This window comes from Protopterus annectens, chromosome 8.part0, assembly GCF_019279795.1.
Source record: "Protopterus annectens isolate FY-2018-M chromosome 8.part0, PAN1.0, whole genome shotgun sequence".
Classification (NCBI taxonomy): domain Eukaryota; kingdom Metazoa; phylum Chordata; order Ceratodontiformes; family Protopteridae; genus Protopterus; species Protopterus annectens.
In genome coordinates, this window is record NC_056741.1 from 170,261,999 (window position 1) to 170,286,468 (window position 24,470).

The window sequence follows — 24,470 nt, forward strand, 5'->3', positions numbered from 1 at the left end:
GCCAGCATCTATAAGAGCCATCATTCCATTGGACCTTGTAGTCCACAGACCTCCATGGTATAACCACTATTTGTGGGGTGTCCAAGTACATTTTAAAATCATCTCTGCTGATGGCCTATGGCAATGAGAAAGAGTGTTGCTAAAAGGGGAAAGGGTGCCTAAGATGCCTTTGACAAGTCTATAGGTCTGTTATTACCCCACAGGGTTTTCCAGCAAATGCAAATGTCTTGTCTGTCTTGTCTTGTCTGTTTCAAGGAGTACTGAAGGGGAGGTTGATCATTAGACCACCATAGCATGTATGGGATTCCTCATTCTCCATCAGTAACATGCCGTTACATGTCTGGATTAAGACTGATGGCATTGTTCAACACACATACCCATAAAGGAAGTCTTATGTGGATAATACTAGGGGATTGAATTGACATTCTAAAGAATGTCCTGGTATAAGTTCAGTATGCTGTTGTGATACACACACAGGCACTGACACATAGACATGCACACACACAAACACACGTACATACACATGTGCACACACATACACACACACACACACACACACACACACACACACACACACACACACACACACACACTCACTCACAAATGACAGGCCTCATATAACAGTTGAGTACTCTGTAGGGGTAGACATACACAGTGTATGTCATTATCAGGGTGGTTGTCATAGAATGGCTGTACTACTTGACATTTAGCACTTCCACAATTGAGACAACTGAAATGATGCAGTGAAAAATGCCTCTATCCACTCAGAGTTTAGACAGACAGTATGCAAGCTGCTGTGGCACACAGACACACAGAATATGCCACCTGCTCCGGATATCCATGTGTTTTTGCATAGTTTCCTTTGAAGGGAATTATTATCTCCTGTTCTGCCAAAGCAACACCTAAAATCATTCAATAGTGGCTGTTGCTACAAAGATGGAAACCATATGGGTGGCTTGTGCTGCATCGTGGCAGACACATAACACAGGATAAATACGTGTGATGCTGAGGTATGACATGCCACCAGCTTACATGTATATTTCTTTACAAGCAGTCATGTCTGACACAGAGAGACAACAGAAGGTGAAATTCTCCTAGACAAATAATGACATCCTACTGAATTGCCTTTGTGAGCATGATTAGCGGATGGTGTGAAATGAGCATTTTTGGCAGGATGTTTTAAGGAAATCAATGAAGCTGGTGGCCAAAATAAAGCCTATGGTCAGGTTCAGAAAAGGATCACTGACATGACTGCAAATGCACACAACAAGGCAACCAACGTGGCACACCACATGTGGGGATCCACCAACACATTCAGCATTAACAGACATGGAAAAATCCCTGACATTTTTCTGAGGGACCAGAAAGCTCCTTTTTCCATAATGGGATACTAGACTTGTGAGCAGAACTGCATAGACAACTTCAAATAACAGTTGGCGATACCCTGGGTGAATATGTCATAACAAGTGAGACAATTTGTACTAACAGTTTGTCTCAAGGCCACAGAATTAGCATGTATTACTTCTTTGTTGTCATAGGTACATTCTTCTCAAGGTATGTCACCTGTAGATTTTGCATGGCACTCTTGTTATAGAGGTTTACCTATACTGGGCTGTAGGTGTTGGTGAAGGGTGCATTGATATGCTTAGGTATGCTTATGTGTTTCCACAGATGTGCTGTAATGTCAAGTTCATCCATAACTGATCTCAGGGAACTGTCTGGATCAATGATGACATCAGTCAAGTACTCAATCAGCCCAGGCAGTGCTGTCTTCTTCAGAGGTGGTAGAGTCATCAGTTCCAATGAGTGTGAGGAAGGTGGGATGGTCAGCTTACTGATGACTGGTAGTGCCATGTGTATTACCCCTCCTGATCCTCATACCTCAATGACCCCTACTCAGTGTTTGTGCAGGGCTATTATACAGGGACAGGCAGAGACAAATGTAGCCATAGCAAGCTGGTCAGAATTGTATGCAGTCTGTATGATGTCCTTATGTGGTCTTCCAGTTCTGTCATTGTCTTTCTCGTGGCTTGTTCAAATCTAGGGGAAAGGTGCAGTCTAGGTCCCATAGTATCACCACTGCAGTACCTCCATGCAGTGTTGATGGCACTGTGGGATGCCATGGTCATAGACATGGATGGCATGTTCATGCTGAGACTGCAGACACAATATTAGGTTATTCCTACTCACAGAGCATCCATATAATGTTCATTCTATGGCTTGTGCCTATGGAGAGACCACCCTTCATGGACTGTGACATCAACATGATTAGCAAACACATGCCCTGCAGGAGCCCTAGACATAGCCATCAGACCACAGCATGGTGCTACATGTTTAGCTGGAGCTGTGCCCATGTACACCCTTCCACACACATCAGCAGTGCCCACTTCTGCCAAGTCATGCCACAGTGGTGACACCACTACCTCTCTGACTAGCTTTCCTGGCTTCTGACACTCACCCATCCATGAGACAGGCCCCATCCCCACCTCAACATGCACACTTACAACTGTGACTGTGGTCCTATCCAACTCTGCATATGATGATAGCTGTTTTCTGCTGTGAATTTACTGCTACTTGGTGAACCTGTGTTTGATGCACAATGTGGCTAGTCTAAGTATGTCATCTGTTGATGTTTTTTCTCCATTCGTGTTCATATTTTATACAGTGTTGTCCACAGCAGTGAAAATGATATGGTAGTAGCCACTGCAACTGCACCTCCCTTGCCATCAACCCCAGATGTGATGTCTGTTATCCAGCAGTGGGTGACAAGGGCTCCCTGCTACCTTTTGTGGTTTATCTCTGCTGGTTTTGTGCGGGAGTGCAGGTTTCCTATCAGTAGGTGTCCCGGGGGGGGGGGGGCTTTGGAATGTCATCTTGCAGAAAGAGAAAGACTTGGTGATGGCCTTGTTGGACTGATGTGGCTAGACATCCCCAATGGAAGCTGGGGGCATATCCTTGTGTGACATACAGAGTCATGCATGTGCCTGGCAAATGATAGCTTGGCCCAGCCATGAGGGTGTTTGTGAAATGACTGATGTCAGGTGAGATGGGGCATTGTGCAGTGTGACACTCAGTCATCACTTCACCCTATCCCATGTCTGAGGGTTCCCTTTCCTTTTGTTTTATTTCCCTCCCTGGTTTGTAGCCCTTCAATCATCTCCATAACCAACTGTCTTCTTTCTGCCTGAGTGCCGCTCCTTTGTAATCCCATCCCCATTTATGCCAGCAATTCCCTTTTAGCCTTTGTCTTTTCTGTTGGTTTATCTACCTCTGTTGTCATTCCTATACCTTCTTTTTATCTACACCCTCTCTATGCTATTTCCCCTACCCCTCTACAGTTCCTCAAAGTATAATAAAAGGGGCACCTGCCCCACAAACAATATACTTACTTCCCTACTTCCCATGCTAGCTTTCCCTTTTCCTTAACCTTCTACATATTCTTGTGTTTTCTCTTCTCCCTTTATGCCTGTCTTGAATAATCTTTTCCTTTCGATGTATAAAATAAAAGCGGGCGGGATTTTGCTCTTCTAGGCTCACAGTCGGAACTGTAGTGGTGTGTCATTGCAGGTGTGAACACGCATTATTGTAAGCACACTATATGCATGCTGCTGGACTCATGAGATCACACAACCCAGAGCAGCGTTGTTGTACTCTTTGGGCAATGTGTTTTCTGTTCTCCGGTAAATTATTTTCTTATTCAGATCCATTGCACAACGTCCCACCTACTGCATAGCTAATCATATATTGGACTGAACAGCTCTATTTTGATGATGCTATTTGGTCCTTACAAAGTACCATAAGCAATTTTTCTGAGTTCTTTGTCATATCTTTTTCATCAGACGATTCTGTGTTTATGTAGTTGTGACAAGCAGAAGAGAGTTATCTGGGAATTAACACACACAGGGGTATTATGATGCCCTGGAACGGGATTACTTCATGATAACCCCTCCCAGAAGACATTATTGTATTAACAGAATGGACTCAAAAACTGAATTGTTTTTTTATTTTTTTTTTACTGTATACTTTTTTGTAGTTTTGATGTAAAATAGTTCCTCTGCCTAATGTTGCAGACTTTTTGTAGCATATGTAATTGTTGTTGCTAATGGTAATATTTTACACCCTAAATATCATTTATATAATTTATTAATGTCTATACCACACACACAAACACACACATACACACACACACACACACACACACACACACACACACACACACACACACACACACACATACACGCACACACACACACACACACACACACACATACACATGCACACGCATGCACGCAAGCACGCACACACATACACACGCACACACACACACACACACACACACACACACACACACACACACACACACACAGCAATTGCATTCACTTTGTTCAGTGAATTCACCTCAAATGTTTCATTGTGAGCAAACTCATTAAAAAACAAGATCATAGAATGCAGAGCATTGCAATCCTTTCACCCCATTCCTCTTGGGTCTATATTATATTATTGCATGCTTACAAAAGTGAATGATAAATAATCGACCCCATGTAAGCAAAAGCTTACGTCGAAACCTCAGGACAGTGATTTTTTCCAAGGGGAAAAAAAATGCTGTTCCAAAATAAAAAAAAAAAAAAAAAACTTTAAAACATTACATAATGTGGGGGACTGTGCTCCGCACACCCCCTACTTTAAATATGCCAACTCTGAGATCGCACTACTGTGCCACAAATGGCAAAGTATTGAAAGAAGCCAAGCAAATTCTTTCCCAGGGAATGAATTAGCTGAAAAGCCGCTTCACTATTTTGCCTTTTGTCACTTTTTGGTTCCATCAAGGCACATTCAATAAACTGCGTCTGCGATCTGGTAATTGTAACCCTTCCTCTTAACTGTCTCTGATTTTGCTGCATAGACCTTATCATTTCCTCACAACATGTTTGATTTGCTGGTAAATCATCGAGGATTAAAATCAGTCAATAATGTCAGGGATTACAGATTCATACTTTTTATTTTTCAAGGAATGAGTGTTGATGGACTGTTTATTGCAGTCAGCACTTTCTGTCTCTCTCTCCCTCTCTCTCTGTCTCTGACACACACACACACACACACACACACACACACACACACACACACACACACACACACACACACACACACATTCTGACTTTCTCATGCACACGGATATGCATGTAGGTATACACACATAGGCATGTCACTTTTATTTTCTTTATTTACCTTTTTTTTTTTTAATTTTGCACTCAGTAAACAGGAAGGTTGCAATTAACAAGTGTAAAATGGTCTCTTTCCTGTCTGAGTTTCACGAGAGCTTAAATATGAGCTACCACAAAGAAGCTAATTTGTTTTAGCCAAGTATTACCTGTAGATTCACACACGTTGCAAGAATATAGTATAGTATAGTGGGTCTATATTACAACATCGAACTCACAGGAGTTCGAACGTTGCAATATCAAACTGTAAAGTTTGAAACCCAATAATAATGAAAACACAGAACAGCGATTTTTTTTTTCCCAGGGGAAAAAAGAATCACTGTTCTGTAACAAAAAAAAACCTTACACTTTAAACTTAAACTAAAGTGGGGGGCTTCACTCCCACACCCCCTAACATGGGTGGCTGTGCCTCCCACACACCCCTATTTAAATATACCAACTATGAGATTGCACCACAGTGGAGAAAATAGCAAAGCCCCAAAAATGTCCCTGGCTTTGCTATTTTCGTATTTCGTACTTTTGGGTTTGATATTACAACGTTCAAACTCCTGTGAGTTCGACATTGTAATATAGACCTTAGTATAGTATAGTATAGTATAGTATAGTATAGTATAGTATAGCACTTATATCTGAATCATTTCAAAGACTACTATAATTATTTGCCTGAGTGAAAGTGCTTTATCTTTTCTTGTATTTCTAAATAGGAATCCTACAGATTTTATTAGATTGCGAAATGAAATTTATTACTACTTTTGCTTCCCAAGTTTCCTAACCTAAATGCATACCTTGACAGCATCACCAGACTGGGTCAACTGAACCTGTTCCACTGTAAAAAGTTATCCTGTCATACTCACTGTCTGGTAGTCTTTATATAAAACAAATGAACTGAGAATATTTTAATAGAATTTAGAATATATCTGAGGTAGTTGTGGTCTGGTGTACATTACATACTATTGTCATATCTTTCAAAACAGGTCAAGGTAGAAGACATACGTGGTTCACCAAAGGTAGATAAAAATATCACATTATGTATCGATTCAACTACATGTGAAACACTTACAACTGACTTCAAAGGATATGTCTATTTTTCATATAATACTACAACATGGAAAGGTGAAACAGTTCAGCTGTCAGTAAGTATTAAATTACAAATTATTTTGACGCAGGTTTTTCCTTACTAAAGTGTTCTAGTCAATAATCTGCCTGGTAAGCATCATATCCTGTCTTTAGAAAGCTGATATCTAGTTTTATGACCTCCCACCATTATGAAAGCCATGTATTCTTTTCTGTTATATGACCTAAAACAGAAGTCTTTCATTAACAAGGCTCCTCTTGACAGTGTACTATGAGTTGAATCCTCCAAAGGCCCAGTTGTAGCACTGCACTTGCCAACCCTGATTCCACAGGTGTGTAGTATCTCTGTCTCCTTTTGCATGTTTGAATTTTTCATCAGAGCAATAGGCATTGTACTTCATGCATGTTTGAATAAAGTGATAGCATATGTTTCGTTGGTCAGTCAGAGATTTACTTCAAAAAGCTGCAGTGAAAGAATGAGGACAAAATGTATGCATGACAAATATGGGCCCCAAAGATAAACATTGACAGGAACTATAGCTGCAGGTTGCCACTGATATATTACTGAAGACTGCAAGTCGTGTACTTATACAGCAGAATGTGTTACCCTTTGTTGTTTAAGTCTGTAATTACATGTGTGCATGTCAGAGAGTGTCTGTGTAAGTGTGTGTGTGTATTTATATCTGTTCATATTTTACTCTCTCTCCCTCTCTCTCTCTCGATATATATATATATATATATATATATATATATATATATATATATATATATATATATATATATATATATAAAATACTAGGCTGCCAGTCATTTAGAAAATCAGACCTTGATGAAGAGAATCTGCACAGGCCTAAAGCAGATGCCCTACGCTGACCGCCTTAAAAAACTCCAGCTATACTCTGTCGCATATCGTATACTCAGAAGCGATCTCTGCTTAACATACAAGGCCAAGTCAAACCCAGAGCTGTTGGACATGCTACACTTAAAGAAATCCCAATCCCTCAGAGCCACATGCTCCAGGGATCTAAACCTTATAATCACAATAAACAAAACATGCTGGAGGGATAGGTTCCTGACCCAGAGATTCCCCTGACTCTGGAATAGATTGCCCATAAATGTCAAGCAGAGTGCCTCTTTGGCCCTCTTAAAAAGGAACTTGACGATTGGATGGGAGAAAGGAAATTCACCCCGGGGATCACGTCAGTCGCCCTGCTAGTTAGGGTTCCAGGGAAGTAAATAGTGTGGGAAGAAATAGCCAGGGAATTGTTATGGCTAGGCTTGTATAGGCCATAGGGCCAATAGCCTAGTACCAACCTATGAACCTATGCAAAGTCTAAAACAGCATGTAGGAGTATGTGCTTCATTCCTTTTGCAATAAGCCATATCCCTGTGCTTAGGCTGTTCTTTCTCCTCAAGTGCAAATGATGAACAAAGGAAGTTGACTTATTGCTTTGATAATGAAAACATCAAGTTGAATGACAAAAGCACAGTTTCAAGGCTCAGACTACTTGCTGCTTAAACATGTCACAAAAGTCCCAATGCTCGACTTGTAAATGCAGATTTTTCTTTCCCCTACTTTGCATGCTTGTTTGAATCCATTTTATTATTTGGTATGACCGACAGCTCCCAAAAAGTTTGGAGTAAACAGTTTATGAGGGCAGACCAAGGGCAGGGGGATGGTTAGCATGCATATAGTTGTTATTATGACATTTTTCATCTTTATTCTTCTTGCCTCCATGCCTGATAACTATCAGGCTTCCTTACCTGGACTCAACTTTATTTTTCAGAGTTGCCAGGGGAGGCATCATTTAGCCACCCATGGAGGTTTCTTGTATTCTGACTGGCATCCTGGCAATGAGTATATTTTTTATTTAGTCTAAGCCTTTTCCTCAGTGCGTGTGTGTGTGGGGGGGGGGTACAACCTCTATCAATGTGATAGCTGCAACACCTTCCTTTATGCAGGTATGAGGACTTCTACTGATCAGTGGCTTGGATTATCACCTACATGACCTTAAACTGCCAGCCTGCCTCCCCTTCCACTAAAGGGCTGCTAAAACCTGCAGCTAGCTACACTCCTCTCCCCATACAATAAGCACACCAATCGTCCAAGCTGGCCTTGCCAAACACCCAGGCTGTTAATCAAACTCAGATCGGCAGCACTGTAGTCAGGGCTTTATCCCTCTATACTGCTGCAGCTGACTGTTATTATGACATGTAATATTATGTAAACTAATATTTTAAAAAGGTTTATGTTTCTGTGAATAATCTGGGTTCCTTTTTATGGTCAATGTAGATATATTGCTGCTATTATAAAGATGAACACTTTTCAAATGAAACTAGTAATGTTTTATACTATCACTCCTCATGGTGGACCTTTCTGATTTGGTTACAACTAATTCTTTAGTTCACTCATAATGCTATGACTAGACAAACCATAATAAATGTTAATAATTTATTCCTCTTGAAGGATTTGTATGATCTGAAGTACTAAGGTGCTGTTCCAGCCTGCTTTAATACATACTTCTAATTGTTCTGGAGTCTGTTCTGGAGTTCTTTGGATAATATTTCTTCATTTTTTGCTGCATATTGAGGACCATTAGCCCTTATAATAGCATTGTGAGTTCTGAAATAGCCTTGGCAGAGGAATTTTAGGAACATTTTTAAGATGATTGAAATCCATTTTTGAAAAATGTAATTATCCAGAATTTTTTTCTTATCTTAACTACAGGTAACTGATACAAAGTTTGGAACTGATACAAAGTTTGGTTTCATCATGTGTTTAGTTTAGCTGGGGTCCCACTTCAAGTTCTTACTTGTAAGTAGCTTGTGTACTAAGTAGCTTGTGTCATACATGATTGCTGCCACTTACTCTAACTTTGTAAATGCCCCATAACTCTCACTAACCTGGTCTTAGTTAATTACTTAACCCTGCTATCACGTGACCTTACTGCACTGCATTGCTCTACCATATCCATAACTCTAACCCTAAAACTTCAAACCAGTCCCTAAACCTAGCTATAGCACTCACCTCTCTTAACCTAAATCTCCACTCCCCAGCACTAAGCCTAGCTGCAAAACTCCATTCCCTAACCATAACCTCTCTTCTTACTGCCTGAGCCTAATACTCCCTTCCTGCTCCTTAAATCTAATGTCGCTGATCATTCCATATCCCTAAAACTCCCTTCTAGCACCCTAAACCTAAAGTCCCCAATGAGTCCCTAACCATAGACTCCCTTCTCAACCTAAAGCTTCCTTCCTATGCCTCCACTTTGGCAAGTGTTATTTTGTGTATTTAATAAATACAGGTCCATCTGTGGTAACCTTTTGGAAAGACTACCTATCCACTCCTCCTGAGAGGCCATTCTTGTGGGAAAATATCCCTTATCAATAGTGCAATCCAGCACAAAAATACACACTGCAGCACTCAAATAATTGAATTTATTTTTGTTGCATTGTTGCACAAATAAACTGATTTCAGCACAAGGCCTAGATCAGTATGTAATCTGTCCAGACCAAAATGACTGCATTATATTACCTCCTAATGATGACACCATCAAACAGTGATCAGTACATGCAAACTTAAGTGCAAAGTTCATAAATAAATACCATAATAAATACATCATCGCATAGAAAATACATACATAAATACTTGATAAGAACAAATATAGCTATGAGTGAATTTATGAATTTTGAGAAAACTTTATCTTAAATATGTTTATTTAAACAAGGTGTAAACAAAGCACCCAACATGACAATCTCTCATTTTTCTTTTATGTCCAAAATCTGTTGCCAGACTAATTTCTTTGGACCTTTTACAGATATTCCATCTATCCTACTAAACCTAAAAGCAGCATTAGGGTGCTTAGACACATTTAGGAAGTGAACTTTGTTAATTGCATGCAATGTTGCTAAGATGTTCAGACATTCATGTTTTAACTTATAGTACCTTAACAACGCCTTCAGGTGTCTCTGAAGTTGCACCCTACTGACGTTTCTAGGCATCAAATATTGCTTGTTAATAATTGAATCAGTAATTCCATAACTATGCTACACACAAAAGAATTAAAATGTTTTGTCTTAAAGCTTATACAATTGCAAATGCAACTGTATTGATATTTGACCACTGTCTAGTGCAAGCAAAGCAATATTAATTATAGTTCATGTAATATTTATTTACATTATCATAAAGTTAATGTTTTTCTAAATATCCCAACAAATCAGTAACATGGACTGTGCTGTTTAGCCTCATATAATAGCTGTCAGCTGCATCACAAAACCTGAGTTGTTCTTGACATGTGGTAAGTTCTTTACAAAATATTGCAGACTTACTAGTTACTATGTATACTATGACATAAAATCCAGTTTAAGACCTAGACCTTAAATAATACTACCATTATATAAGCAGTCTGTGCTGAAGGGTTTGCTGTTTACACTTCTTTAGTAACTCCAATGGTCCCAGAGACATGAACATTTGTTTGAAATCTAAGGTCATAATTTATTTCTATCAAAAAGCTTAGGCTCCCCCCATTGCAAGTTATAGTGCAAACTACCAGAGATTCATTGGAGGGAATGAGTTAAAATTTCTAGATGTTTCCCTAAATAGAACACTAAGCATGTGAAGGTAACTAAATAAATCATCCATTCACTCTGACATTTATTTAAGTATTAATGTCATAAACTTTGTATTTGTTAACAGAAAAGAAATATTTTTTTTACTACATTACAGGCTGCAGGATGTCCACATGATGAGCACCCCCTTTCATGTCCCCCCTGTAGATTCAACTGGTTGGGACATTTCCCGTAATCAATAGCCTCTTTATAATGATTACATTATTGCTTAATAGATTTTCCTTTTCTATATGTAAACTTGCTCCTGCCAGGTAAAATGCCTGCATTTGTTGTTCGTTCATAAGAAGGTCCTAGTATTTATGTATGAGAGATGCTAGTGGTCTGTCATTTGACCCAAAAATGGTGAGAAATCTAATTGTGGTTTCAGACTTATATTTTTCAGCATATTCCAATAATTCACTCCTAACTTTGTGATCACTCTTTCCTTCAACTGCCTTAACCGTACTAGTCTTATAACCCCCTTGTATAAACATTTGTATCAAGTCTTGGTAAAAAATTAACATAATCATCGTTACAGGAACATATTCTTTTAAGTCTAAAGAGTTGTAAAAAAAATAATGTTCTTTATAATATGTCAGGGGTGCAAGCTAAATTTTTATTGAATTAGAATATTCACAAACATAGTTGAAGCTGTTTGTTGTACTAGTTCAAATTATTGTTTTTCAGAATGTTGTCTCCATCTTCCACACCGGGGTCTAGAATAATACACAGTCCCCTAGACTTTATGTTGGATGCCTTAAAGGCCTTAATGTAGTCTCTTGTGCCAAACCACATATTTTCTTAGAAGCAACAGTTAAATCTGTAAAAACTGAGTCTAAGGAAATATTAACAGTACGTGTTTAAATTTGTTTTCCTATCTGTGTTGGTCTCTTGACTCACAAAAAAAGCATTTTAATTGAGTTTTATGAATGGCAAATTTAGAGACTACAGACTGATAGATTAAAAAAGTTAAGGCTTCTTTAACTCTACAGACACATAAGGATTTTTCTATGCAGTTTAACTTATTGCCAAATACATTGTCCACACTAGAAACTGAATTACTAAATAAAAAACAGAAAGCACCATCATGAACTGAATAACTATAATTGTGATAGACAATTTACTTGAAAGAATTTCAAAAATGGTCTCCATTTTTAAAAAGATTTTACTAAAAACTATTTAAGTTAAGAGTGGTAACAAATGTAAAAGAAGTTCATTGAGTTGTTCTCTTCTTAATAATTATAACACAGAGGGGACAGAGCATGCAGAAACTGAAAATGAGAACCATTTTCCATGGCTAGTACAGACAGGAAGACTTTACAACTGCTTCCAAAAAAGGGCACCCCAGGTTTCATTAACCTCCGTGCAGGAATAGGAATATCATGGCCGTGTAGAGTAGCAGTGTGCCTTGCATATTAATAGAGGTACACTACTGTATGCTCTACATGGACACGATCCATGTATGAGCACATGGGGTGTGTCTGTGCAGTGCACGGACACTAAACACCCACCCCCTGCACTCAGAACTTGCCATATGGCACTTTCTATGCTTTACTGGCATAATATTAGAGCGTAGCTCTAATATTATGGCAGTATTTCAGTGTCCACAGACACTGAAATGTAAAATAAATAATTTCAGTGTCTGAGGACACTGAAATAAAACCAGCAAACAGTCAATGCTAAAAAAGTCATGCTACATCAAAGCCTGTTAGTCTATCAACTTTCTAAGTTTGTAAGAGTAATGCACAGATAATGGTGCAGAAAGCAATGTGCAAACCCCCAGAGTAAATAAAAATAAAACACATATGTAATTCTTTTTTTTCTGTCCACAATAGTTTAAGCATAGCTGAGCGAGAGTGAGAGTCGTGCAGCTATGCTCAGCCTAGCTTACACATCCCATTGAGCTAAATAGAAATATACAGCCAAAGCAGTGTAAAGTAAAATAATGTAGTGGTTAGAGCTTTTGCTTAGCAAGCTGGCATTTGTGGTTCAAGTCCACATTCAGTGCATTCATTTTTATCTGCTATAAAAGCATGAAAATATATTTTGTTATCAGTAGGCAGTGAATAATATATATATATATATATATATATATATATATATATATATATATATATATATATATATATATATATATATATATATATATATATATATATATTTGTTAACCAGGGTAGTGTAGCAGATCCAAATGTGAGGTGTCAGTGTAGTACAGATGTGAAACCCTCATAAACACAAGTGTCCCATACAGCATAGCCACAAAATAATGTATTGTAATGAAAGCACATAGGGGATATAACGGAAGGTAAACATGCATATCATAATACGTCATTTATGAGAAATCAATCCCACAATGCTGATAGGCTGTAAAATGAAAGTTGAATAATGTTAACTTGTGCTCAGCTATGCTTAGCCAGAATAAGCATTGCTTATAAGTAAATTCTAAGCAAGAACTAGCATAGCTAAGTGGATTTGCACTCTGGCAAGCAGTGCTTAGCATCTACTCCTCTAAGCAGTGCTCAAACCAGCTAAGCTGGTTTCCCTGGCACTAAGCTTAGCTTAGCATATTCAAAACCATCCAGTCATGGCAAAGGGTGGAAAATCAGACATATTTAAACCTCACAGGCAGGAATACAGCTCATAACCAGTTATAGCTCCCCACTGTAGGCAGTATGGCTGGTGTTTGAGAGGGTATGTGCTTTCGGGTGCAGCTCTGGGGCATACAGGAGTCCAAGATCATGGTAGGACTCCTTGTTAAACACCATGATGTGAGACTGCTACAGAACCATTACCAAGGCTCCCAATACAAAGTGGAGGTATGGGAAGGTCTCACCCATGATCTCACCAGTGCCACTGGCATCCCTCGGACTGGTGAGCAGGTCCAACTTGAATCAGAGGAAGAAGGAGCTCTTGGACCAGTGGGTCCAAGAAGCACATCAGAGGGGTGATGTCCCAGGCATGTGTAAATATTCATATTAATAACTGTTTACCAAAGTCCAGCCTGTCTATATGATGGATAGGTGTGCATAAATGTTTCTCTATCTTCTTTACAGCTCCAGCTGAGAGGGCTGTGAACCAGGAAGCCTATGCAAGCAGGTTGCAAAGGCTGTGCCACTAGGCTGGTGAATAACAATCTAGCTTGTAGTATTCATAGCAAACAAATATAAAGGAGTAGAATGTCACCTGGAGGTATTAAACATGGGTATGGTTTGTACTGAATAAACCAGACAATACTACAGTAATAGTCTCATGTAGGTTATATATAAATAAAACTGTAACTGCCTGTCAATAAAATTCAAAACCCTGGACTGGTTGTGTTTACTCTGGTATTGTATGAATTGAAATGTGTACAGGTTATGCACAGCAGCTATAGCTCTGAAAGCATTAAACAATCAAGTCTCATCTGACAGTGCCTATGTAGGACACAAGATTAACTAATATGAAATGTTTCATACAACAAGATCTGATATCTGCTTAGTAGGGTTGTGTTAACTACTGTTTTCCACACTATGTCACTCCTACATCAAAAGGTATGTATAGGAATGTATGTATACGAATGATGTAATTACAAGGTTAGATTGTACAACCAAGAGAGAGAATTAGAAAGAAAACATTCAAAGAAAAGGCAGCAGTTTTTCAATAGCTTGTTCTGTTGAAACACAAACATATTGTAGTTTTAGCAGAAACAACCATGGTTCAAATCCCCAGGAATGGTAGTAAGCTGTATGCATAATTTCAGTTAGGATTTTGTGAATATGTGTATAAACAGTCAGGTAGTGTTTACAGAAATTTCCTTCACAGGTCTTCCAGGTAAGAGAAGAAATAAAGAAGCTATAAGAAGGGTGTAGTTATACTGTGCCCAACATCCACGGTCCAACCCCAAGGCTGCAAATGACAGCAAGATAAGTACATACACCAAGTGGTCTCCCCCAAGACATGTTCAACAGTGTCATGCTGTCACAGTTACTGTTCCATGCTGCCAACAACCAGAGTGACCGATAGAACACAAATACATGCACACACACACACACACACACACACACACACACACACACACACACACACACACACACACACACACACACACACACACACACACAGTATACGTGCACATATGTAATCCTGACTATGTGAATATGGGTAAAAACAGTCAGGTTGTGTTAACAGAAATTCCCTCCACAGGTCTTTCAGGTAAGAGAAGGTATAAACATACCCTCCTGAACTCTCTGACCAAGAACCGACTCCAAAGAACCATTAACCTGCAACTATAACACCTTCTGTTCCTTGAGTCCTTCTACCACAAGCTTCCAAGAAACTTGGGCCCCTGCCCACCCTGCACTAACCTGCTGAAACATACCCTCCTGAACTCTCTGACCAAGAACCAACTCCAAAGAACCATTAACCTGCAACTATAACACCTTCTGTTCCTTGAGTCCTTCTACCACAAGCTTCCAAGAAACTTGGGCCCCTGCCCACCCTGCACTAACCTGCTGAAACATACCCTCCTGAACTCTCTGACCAAGAACCGACTCCAAAGAACCATTAACCTGCAACTATAACACCTTCTGTTCCTTGAGTCCTTCTACCACAAGCTTCCAAGAAAGTATGTGTACTGTAGTAATGCTGCACTATTAATAAGTTGCTACTACCAGGTGCATGCGCTTCCCTGCCAGACTAGCCAGCAGCCACTACCCCCTCTACCATACTGCTTACACTCCTAGTTTTCTCCATACCCTCTACCCCTTCTCCGCTGTTTCAGTCCTTCCTGAACCTCTTTACCTCGCTCCCTGATTCTCCCTTGGAGTCTCAACTTCTCCAGTCTGTCTACCACTTGGTGGTCCTCCTCTACATCTTACTGTTCCCTCTACCATTCCCCTCCTTCCTTATCTCCCTGATTTTAGCCCTCTACCTCCAGTCCTCTGCTCTCTCCTCTCTACTTTCGGACCTCTCTGCTTTCCTTTCCTTTACTCAGCTTTACTCTACTCCCATTCTGAAGTCTCTCACTTCCTCCTCTGTCTTACTCCTTTGCATTCTACCCTCTAACTCCTCTTCTCTGCTCCTCTCACTGCCCTTCCTCCTCTCCTCCACCTACCTTCCCTATCCTCACATCTCTGATAAACTAGTTAAACTTACCCTCTGTATGCTCACTCTTTTCTGATTGTCTTTCGCACTTTTCTCCTCCTCTGGTGCTTCCCGCTCTGTTCGCCCTGCGGGCTCACTCTGCTCCCCTCCCTACCCCCAATTCCCACCCACCCCAGGGGTCCTATCCTTATACTTCTCTAGTCCCGCCCCTTACCCTGTCATCCTATCCTCATCGTTCCCGCCAAACTACTCCCCTCCCCTCCACACACCCCACAACCTCCTCCCACTTACCTCTTTTACATAATAGCCCTCCTATCCTATTCTTACCAGCTCTCTGCTACCTCTATTACCACTCCTTCTATATCTCTCCACTCAATTCTCCCCTCCCTCTACCTTATATTTCCTCGATAGCCTTAACTCCTCTTTCACCTGAATATTATCTTTCTTTGTATTATACACATATACTTCCTCCTGACTACCCCTAATCCTTTACCTCTTCCCTTTAACCACCTCTAACTTACTTGTTCATAAATATGAGTCTCAACTTATCCACACTGCTATTACTCTCAATTCTACTCTCAACTACTCTTTACTCTACCTACCTCCTTACCTTCATCGAGTACCCACTCCTGTTTCAGCCAAAACACTCACAGACACATACATCTTCCTCTTACACTTCTCACACTTCATTCTCTAATGCCAAATCCACCCCTAGTTACCACCTACCCAAATATCATAGGTACTCTCACCTCACCTACACACTACCCTCAGATAGAAAAATAAGAACTCTAACCATTCTCAGATTCAAATTCACATCTAAGCCTGATGATCCAACCTTACAAGATGGTGACATTCACCCGAACCCTGGCCCCGCATATCCTTCTTTGCAAGCATCTAAACCTTTCACCAATAATACCCTCCTCATAGGACATCTTAACATACGAAGCGTAAACAACAAAGTACCCTACCTACACACCCTCCTAGATACTCACTGCTTTGACATTCTCTGTCTCTCTGAAACCTGGCTAAAGCCAGCCACTAAAGATACTGAGATTATACCACAAGGCTATAATATACTTAGGCTTGACCGTACTAAGCGAAAGGGTGTATGGAGTAGCAATACTGTTTAAGAATCATCTTAATATCTCTACCCTTTCAGCTTGTCCAACCCAAGATAGTAAAATAGAAGCCATCATCACTAAACTTCAACTTAATGCTAAGAAAGCCCTTTACATCATCTGCATATACATACCTCCTGGAAACAATATACCAGTTGTAGAAGACTTTCTCAATTGGGTTTCCATCAACTACCCCCAAGAAACTATAATTCTTGGCGACTTAAATATCGACTGGAATACTATTAATACTGACAATCCCACCTCTCATATTAACCTAAATGGTTTTACCCAAACCATTAACTCAACAACAAGGCTTAATAGGTCAAGTATGAAACAGTCTATTTTAGACTGGATTCTCATAAACAAAGTTAACATCACATATAAAGTAGGGACTATGCCTGATGACCTCATTGATCATTGCTTAACTTACATTACAAGAGAGAAGACTGATTATCTCCACCTCCCTAATATAAGACAAGTACGTTCTACTAAACACTTTAAAATCGACTTATTTCAAAACGAACTCAGAACTTGTAACTGGAACCCCTTAAAGACTCTTCCACTTAATGAAGCAGTATTATTCTTTAATTCTACTTTCCTTTCTATTTTGGACAAACATGCTCCTGAGTACTATTAGAATAAAATCTAATACAGCCCCTTGGCTCTCAAATGAAACTAAAAAACTAATCCTCTCTAAAAATAAGGTCTGGAACAAATGGAGATCCCATAGAATCAGCTCTGATTTTCTTCACTTTCGCCAACTTAGAAATCTTACCAAAAAAGCTATACTCACCGACAAAGAAGAAAGTTCTACTGCAACCTACAAGAAACCAACTTAAATAAACCCAAACAATTTTGGTCCTCAATCAATAGACTCCTTTTACCAGGAACAGCCAAAACTCCCTCTCCACTAAATGCTGACCCAGACACCCCTCTCCAAACTGCAAATGCTTTTAACTCATTCTTTACTGAAACTATTCAATCTCTCGCTAGACAATTAAACACTAATAACTTCTATCCTCCTAATAATGAAGTAAACTCTTCCTATTACTTCTCTCTACAACCCATCCCTACCTCTTTCATCTATAAACTTATTCTCAAACTGAAACCTTGTACCCCCTCTGCCGACAAACTCCCTTCCCTTTTTCTGCAAAAGGCAGCCAAAGAAATTGCTTACCCAATTTCTATACTCATAAATAGGACCATCCAAGAGGGAACCATCCCTCATATCTGGAAAATCTCTCATATAATCCCTCTACACAAAGGTGGTAACTCTATTGACTATTCTAACTTCAGACCTATTGCTCTTCTTTCTCCTTTAGCAAAAATGATGGAGAAATGTATTCATCAGCAACTTGTACAGTACCTCTCTCTTCACAATATTATAGCTAACTGTCAACATGGCTTTAGACCTCACCATAGCACCACCACTGCCCTCCTTTCCTTTGTAGATACCATTAACAGCAATCGCAACAATAATCTATTCTCTTCTGCCTTATTCATTGACCTTTCTAAAGCTTTTGACATGGTCAACCACTCTTCTTTAATTAGCATTCTTGAATCCCTCTCATTTGATAACCTTGCCATCAAATGGTTTACGTCATACCTCAGTAACAGACAACAAGCCGTTCGTTGGGAAAACCACATCTCCTCCTTACTGCCCATTACTATTGGAGTCCCTCAGGGCTCCATTCTTGGTCCTCTCCTCTTCTCCCTCTATATTAACGATCTCCACTCTGTAATTCCTCAAGCTACCTGCATTCAATACACAGATGACTCCACTATCATTTGCTCAGCATCCTCCTGTTCAGATCTAATCTCACTAACTCAAACTATGTTCAACACAGTAGAAACATGGTACACTAGATGATACCTACTTCTCAATGCTAAAAAAAACAAACTTCTCCTCTTCACCCCCACCACTCGTACCTCTCCACTATACTTCACCATCTCCTCAAACAACAACACTGTCATCTCTCCTGACCCCACAACTAAACTATTAGGAATAACCATTGATAACAATCTCTCTTTTGACCAACACATCAACAACACCATCAAATCAGTTAACAGAAAAATAGGTTCATTATACCGTATTAAGCCATTTCTCACCCCATCTACTAGAGCTACTATTGCTCACTCCCATCTCATATCTACTCTCTTTTACGCCTCCCCTATCTTCACCAACCTCAAGAAAACTAACCTAAACAAACTAGCAACTTGCTACAACAACATTGCCCGCTTCGCCACTGGTAATCCTTTTAGAACCCATCACTGCCACAATTTGAAACACTTAGGCTGGCTGGAACTACAAAACTATCTTATTATCTCACAACTTACTATTGCCCACAAATTACTGTACCAACCTACCAACACCCCTATACTTTCACAACTTTTACTCCCTTATAACAATCTTACCTCTCTTCGTTCCTCTTGTAAACTTATGACCAAACCCATAAAGGCCCACAACGTAGCTGGTGACTCTCTTTTCACCAATACTGTAGGAAGAGCATGAAATTTGCTGCCCAAGGAGTTAACTCTAATCTCATCCTTAACTCTTTTCAAACAACATATCAAACTCTACTTCCAAAACCACTGGCTTTGTTCTTGTAGTACTGCAGGCTAACTTCCCTCTCACCACCCTCTCTTTTCCTTTTACCCTTCTTTTGCTTATTAATTAGCAACTACCCTGTTTCTTTTCCCTTGCTGTCCCACTATGCTCTGACCTACTTCTCCCATCTCTCCCACCTCCTCCTGACTGTCTTCCTTCTTTTCCTCTCTCTTCCTAACCCCTGCCTCTACCCTTTTATTCATCTTACATTCTCCTTCTACTACTCTACCCTTCTGAGCTTCAACTGTTATCCATATGGCAAATGCCTTATTGCATAACCTTTATGTACTAGGTAAAATGCTTTGAAACTGACCAAACATTATGTATGATATTAAACTGTTTGAGTTCCTTAATGTATGTTGATTTTATAAACAAAATTGATTTATATTTTTATTTTTCTTGTATGTCTTTATTAACAATATGTCTGTCTGTCATTATTATGTTATCTGTGGAGCTTTTCTCCCCGGGCCTCTACTGAAAATGGATATATATCCAGCTAGACTAGCCCGGTCAACAAATGTAAAATAAATAAATAATAAAATAAAATAAAGTAACTATAAGAAGGCTGTAATTATACACTGTGTACAAACATACCACTGCCCAACCCAAGGCCATAGGTAATAGTAATAATACCTGTAAAGTAATGATTAGACCAATGATCATTAAAGCTGTGATCACTGCAAGAATCTACATTTGTTAATTGACATCTATCTCTCTCCCCCACCTTATCTTCACCAATAATCAAAACACATACATGAATGGGTATGTTTTCCACCAAACCTACCATTGGGATATGTGTCCTATTGTTCTACAAATGTTGAAATGTATTCTAATTAATGTTCCCTGTTCAAATACTATCATTGGAGACCTATTGCTATCAATGTAACCTGCATGCCGGTGTAATGCCCACTGTGGTTCCATATATGAATGTGTTCTGTTTGCTATGCAAATGTTCCAAATCTGTTGTTTTGGGTTAAGTGGAATACTCATGCATGCTGTTATAACTAATCCTGGAATGTATTTACCATTACTAACCAACATATGTTTTAAAACTGCAATATCATAGCACGTCTGGGAAGGCCGATCCCAGTGGCTCCACTTCTCCCACCTCATCTGGTCATGGCACCAGATGCCAACACATCTGGGACCCACCCTGGGACCTCCTCGTCTGCTCGTCCGCTGGTTCTGCACCAGCTTTGAGTGGAACTACCTCAGGGAATGGGGCTCGTCCCCACCAAGGCGTGGGCACAGACAGGATCCTATCACCCAAAGCCAGGTCCGTGGTCTGGTGTGTAGTGAGCTCCACAGAGAATTGGGAGGTCTGCTACACCATCTTGAGGGCTGCATGGTGCATTTTGAAGGTCAGCCTGCCCCTACTGCTCAGCCTCCAGCACAGCTACCTTCGTGGCCGTGAAGGTAGAGTGGTGACTGTCCATGGGTGGGGGCCTCATTACCACTGTATCCATTTGGAGGCTCGTGGGTTTCCAATTCCCAAACACCCCTCCTCATCCAAGGTGTTTACCCCCAACATGTGTCATATACCACCCCTGTATGCTGTCTTGTCTGTCTTCCTACCCAACCTCCACAAATATACCTACTATCCTCCCCAAACATCCTACTCTCACTTTAAAAAAAAGGTCAGTCTGTTCCCAAAAAAAAAAAAAATGTTGCCCCACACATAGCTGTTTATTTCACACGTGTCCACTGGACACATCTAATGTGCTCTAATTGGCTTCACAACACATTATTGTTGTCCTCACCCTTCTCTCAGGGGTTTGAGTGTTCAAATTTACCTCCAAATTCAGTATATATATGCACATCTGTTGCTGTAGAAGAACAACGGACAGCCATGGACCTTCCCTACACACATCCGGCACATCTCTAAGCTATTTTCATATTAAATTTCCCTCCTCATGCCCCCTTTTGCACCACTTTCCTATCACCCCTTTTTTCTTTTCTTTTAAAGAAATTAGCACGGGGTTAAGAGGAAGTAAGCAGTAGTAAGCGGAACTAAGCATGTTTGTGCAGTGCTAAGCAATGCTCACACAGATTAAGCACTTTTAAGGCTGTCTGTCAGCATAGATAACTGGAAGTTAGCATTGCTTACCGCCATGCAAACCCATGCAAACCCACTTAAAACTGCTTAGAAGTGCCTTAATTACTCTGTATCAAGCAGTCATTGTTCTTCCCAGCAATAAAATAATCAGCCCTTGCAAGTCTTGAACCCAGGTCCATGCACACCATAGCCACAGCAATTTTCCACTAAGCCATATATATGGCAAATGTTTTTTCAAACATATCATTCAGCAGAGTTATTCAACGGTAGGGAAAAGGTTTGTTAACATTAGTCATGTTTTGTAGATATATATATATATATATATATATATATATATATATATATATATATATATATATATATATATAGTTCCCATTCAGAAGCCTGAAACATCATAAGCCTGAAAATCAAAATCCTGAAACCAAAAGCCTGAAAATTCAGAATCCTGAAAACTCAAAATCCCGAAAGCCCAAAATCCTGAAAGACCAAAATCCTGAAACTCAAAATCCTGAAAACACAAATAATGCTAATATGTCACTATAAAGACACTAATATCTACCAACTGACCTGACCCTAACCTAACCCTAAGGTCCGTCACTATCGCACACTCACCTGACCTGCGCCCTAAACCTAACTCACTTAAACCGCCCCTAACCCCAATATTTGTCACTATTGCATACATGCCTAACCTGCCCTAACCCTAACTCACTTAAACCGCCAACCCTAAAATAAAACCAACCGCACACTTACCTGACCCCAACGCATGACCTAACACCACAGGGCTAACAATAGCAAAGCCACAATGACATCAGTATGTCTATTTTGTGTTTTCAGGATTTTGAGTTTCAGGATTTTGGGCTTTCAGGATTTTGAGTTTTCAGGATTCCGAATTTTCAGGCTTTTGGTTTCAGGATTTTGATTTTCAGGCTTATGATGTTTCAGGCTTCTGAATGGGAACCATATATATATATATATATATATATATATATATATATATATATATATATATATATATATAAAACTGTATGTGTATGGAGATGCATACATGTCATATATATATATATATATATATATATATAGAGAGAGAGAGAGAGAGAGAGAGAGAGAGAGAAACATTAATATGTAATATATGTGGAGATATACTATAAAATATACACATATATAATATATATATATATATATATATATATATATATATATATATATATATATATATAGCAAAGTATATAAATACATACATATATATATAAATATCTCTGTATGTACCTAAAACAAAATCTCTCTCTCTCTCTCTCTCTAAATATATATATATATATATATATATATATATATATATATATATATATATATATATATATAAAGTGCAGTCGGACAGCAGACCCATACTCTGAACCTCTTCCTGCAACAAATCTGTCCAAAGGCTGTCAAAATGGGGGTCATTGGGCCCAAACTAGGGACCTTTTTTAATTATTGGCCCTTATCCCTTCCTCCCCAGCAGCAACTGATCTGCCTTGCAACAAAATAATAAGTCCTACCAAATCTTGAACCCAGGAACCTGTAAACTGCAATCAAAGCAACATACCTTTACACCATCTGAGATCTATAAGATAGTGATGATTTTCCAAGAATATCAGTTAGTATAGTCATTCAACAGTAAGGAAATGAGTCTGTAGAATCAGTCAGGTTCGCTATATATACATGTATATATGTATGGAGATGCATATATGTGGACAAAATTATACATAATATATATATATATATATATATATATATATATAGAGAGAGAGAGAGAGAGAGAGAATCTAAATTTATATCTACATATATGCATACACACACACACACACACACATATATATATATATATATATATATATATATATATATATATGAGATCCCTCATCAAAATACTACAAAGTTAGCTGTGAAAACAGAATTGGAGCACATACTAAAGACAACCACAAGGCTTCATACAGTTATGTAATGAATCTCCATGGCAATGCCAAGATTGCTGTAAGCTGCTAGACAATGGTGCCTTCTAGACTGAGCCAACAAATATTGCCAATATACTGGCTGACATATTGAGTGCAAACTTTACCCTCCCCCCAAACACCAATCACAATACCAGTACACTGCCAGGCACCCAGTACTACTGCTGCACAGATTAAAACACCACTGTCCAAGGCCAAGGATACAGCTTCTATGGAACCTGACAATATCCCTGGCAGTGTTCTACATGAACTATAAAGTGACCTGGCACTTCACCTGTGTGCCCTGTTCAAGCACAGCCTCAACTCAGATATTGTCCCTACTGAATTGTGCACTGCTGCAGTCACTCCTCTCCACAAATGAGGCTTGACTACAGACCCTGGGAACTACTGACCCAACTGCCTAACAAGTTCATTATGCAAAGCTATGGAATGCATCATCATGCACCTAATAAACAGGGATATGGGAATCCGCAGGCTCAGGATTCCACACGTTTACTTTTGTGAAGACTAGGTCATACCTGTTCAGTCAACTTGGTCAAATTCTTAGAATCAGTCACAAGAGCTGTGGATGAAGGCAAGGTGGCATATACAACCTACCTTGATCTGGCCAACGGCTTTGATAACATTCCCCACTCAGGCATCATGCAAAAACTCATTAAGCTAGGCATCAGCCCCTGTGTCACTAGGTGGGTTGCAAAATGGGTCACAGATAGGACT

The 24,470-nt window shown here is 39.4% G+C and overlaps 1 protein-coding gene across 1 annotated transcript in view; it reads left to right on the top strand.

The window, feature by feature from the left end:
- The window catches only part of LOC122808690 (alpha-2-macroglobulin-like), a 1,814,690-nt gene that overhangs the window by 441,710 nt on the left and 1,348,510 nt on the right, over positions 1-24,470 (top strand). Inside the window, exon 11 of the mRNA XM_044079678.1 lies at positions 6,194-6,352. Coding sequence (XP_043935613.1) covers positions 6,194-6,352 — 159 coding nt within the window. The remainder of the gene's footprint in view (positions 1-6,193; positions 6,353-24,470) is intronic.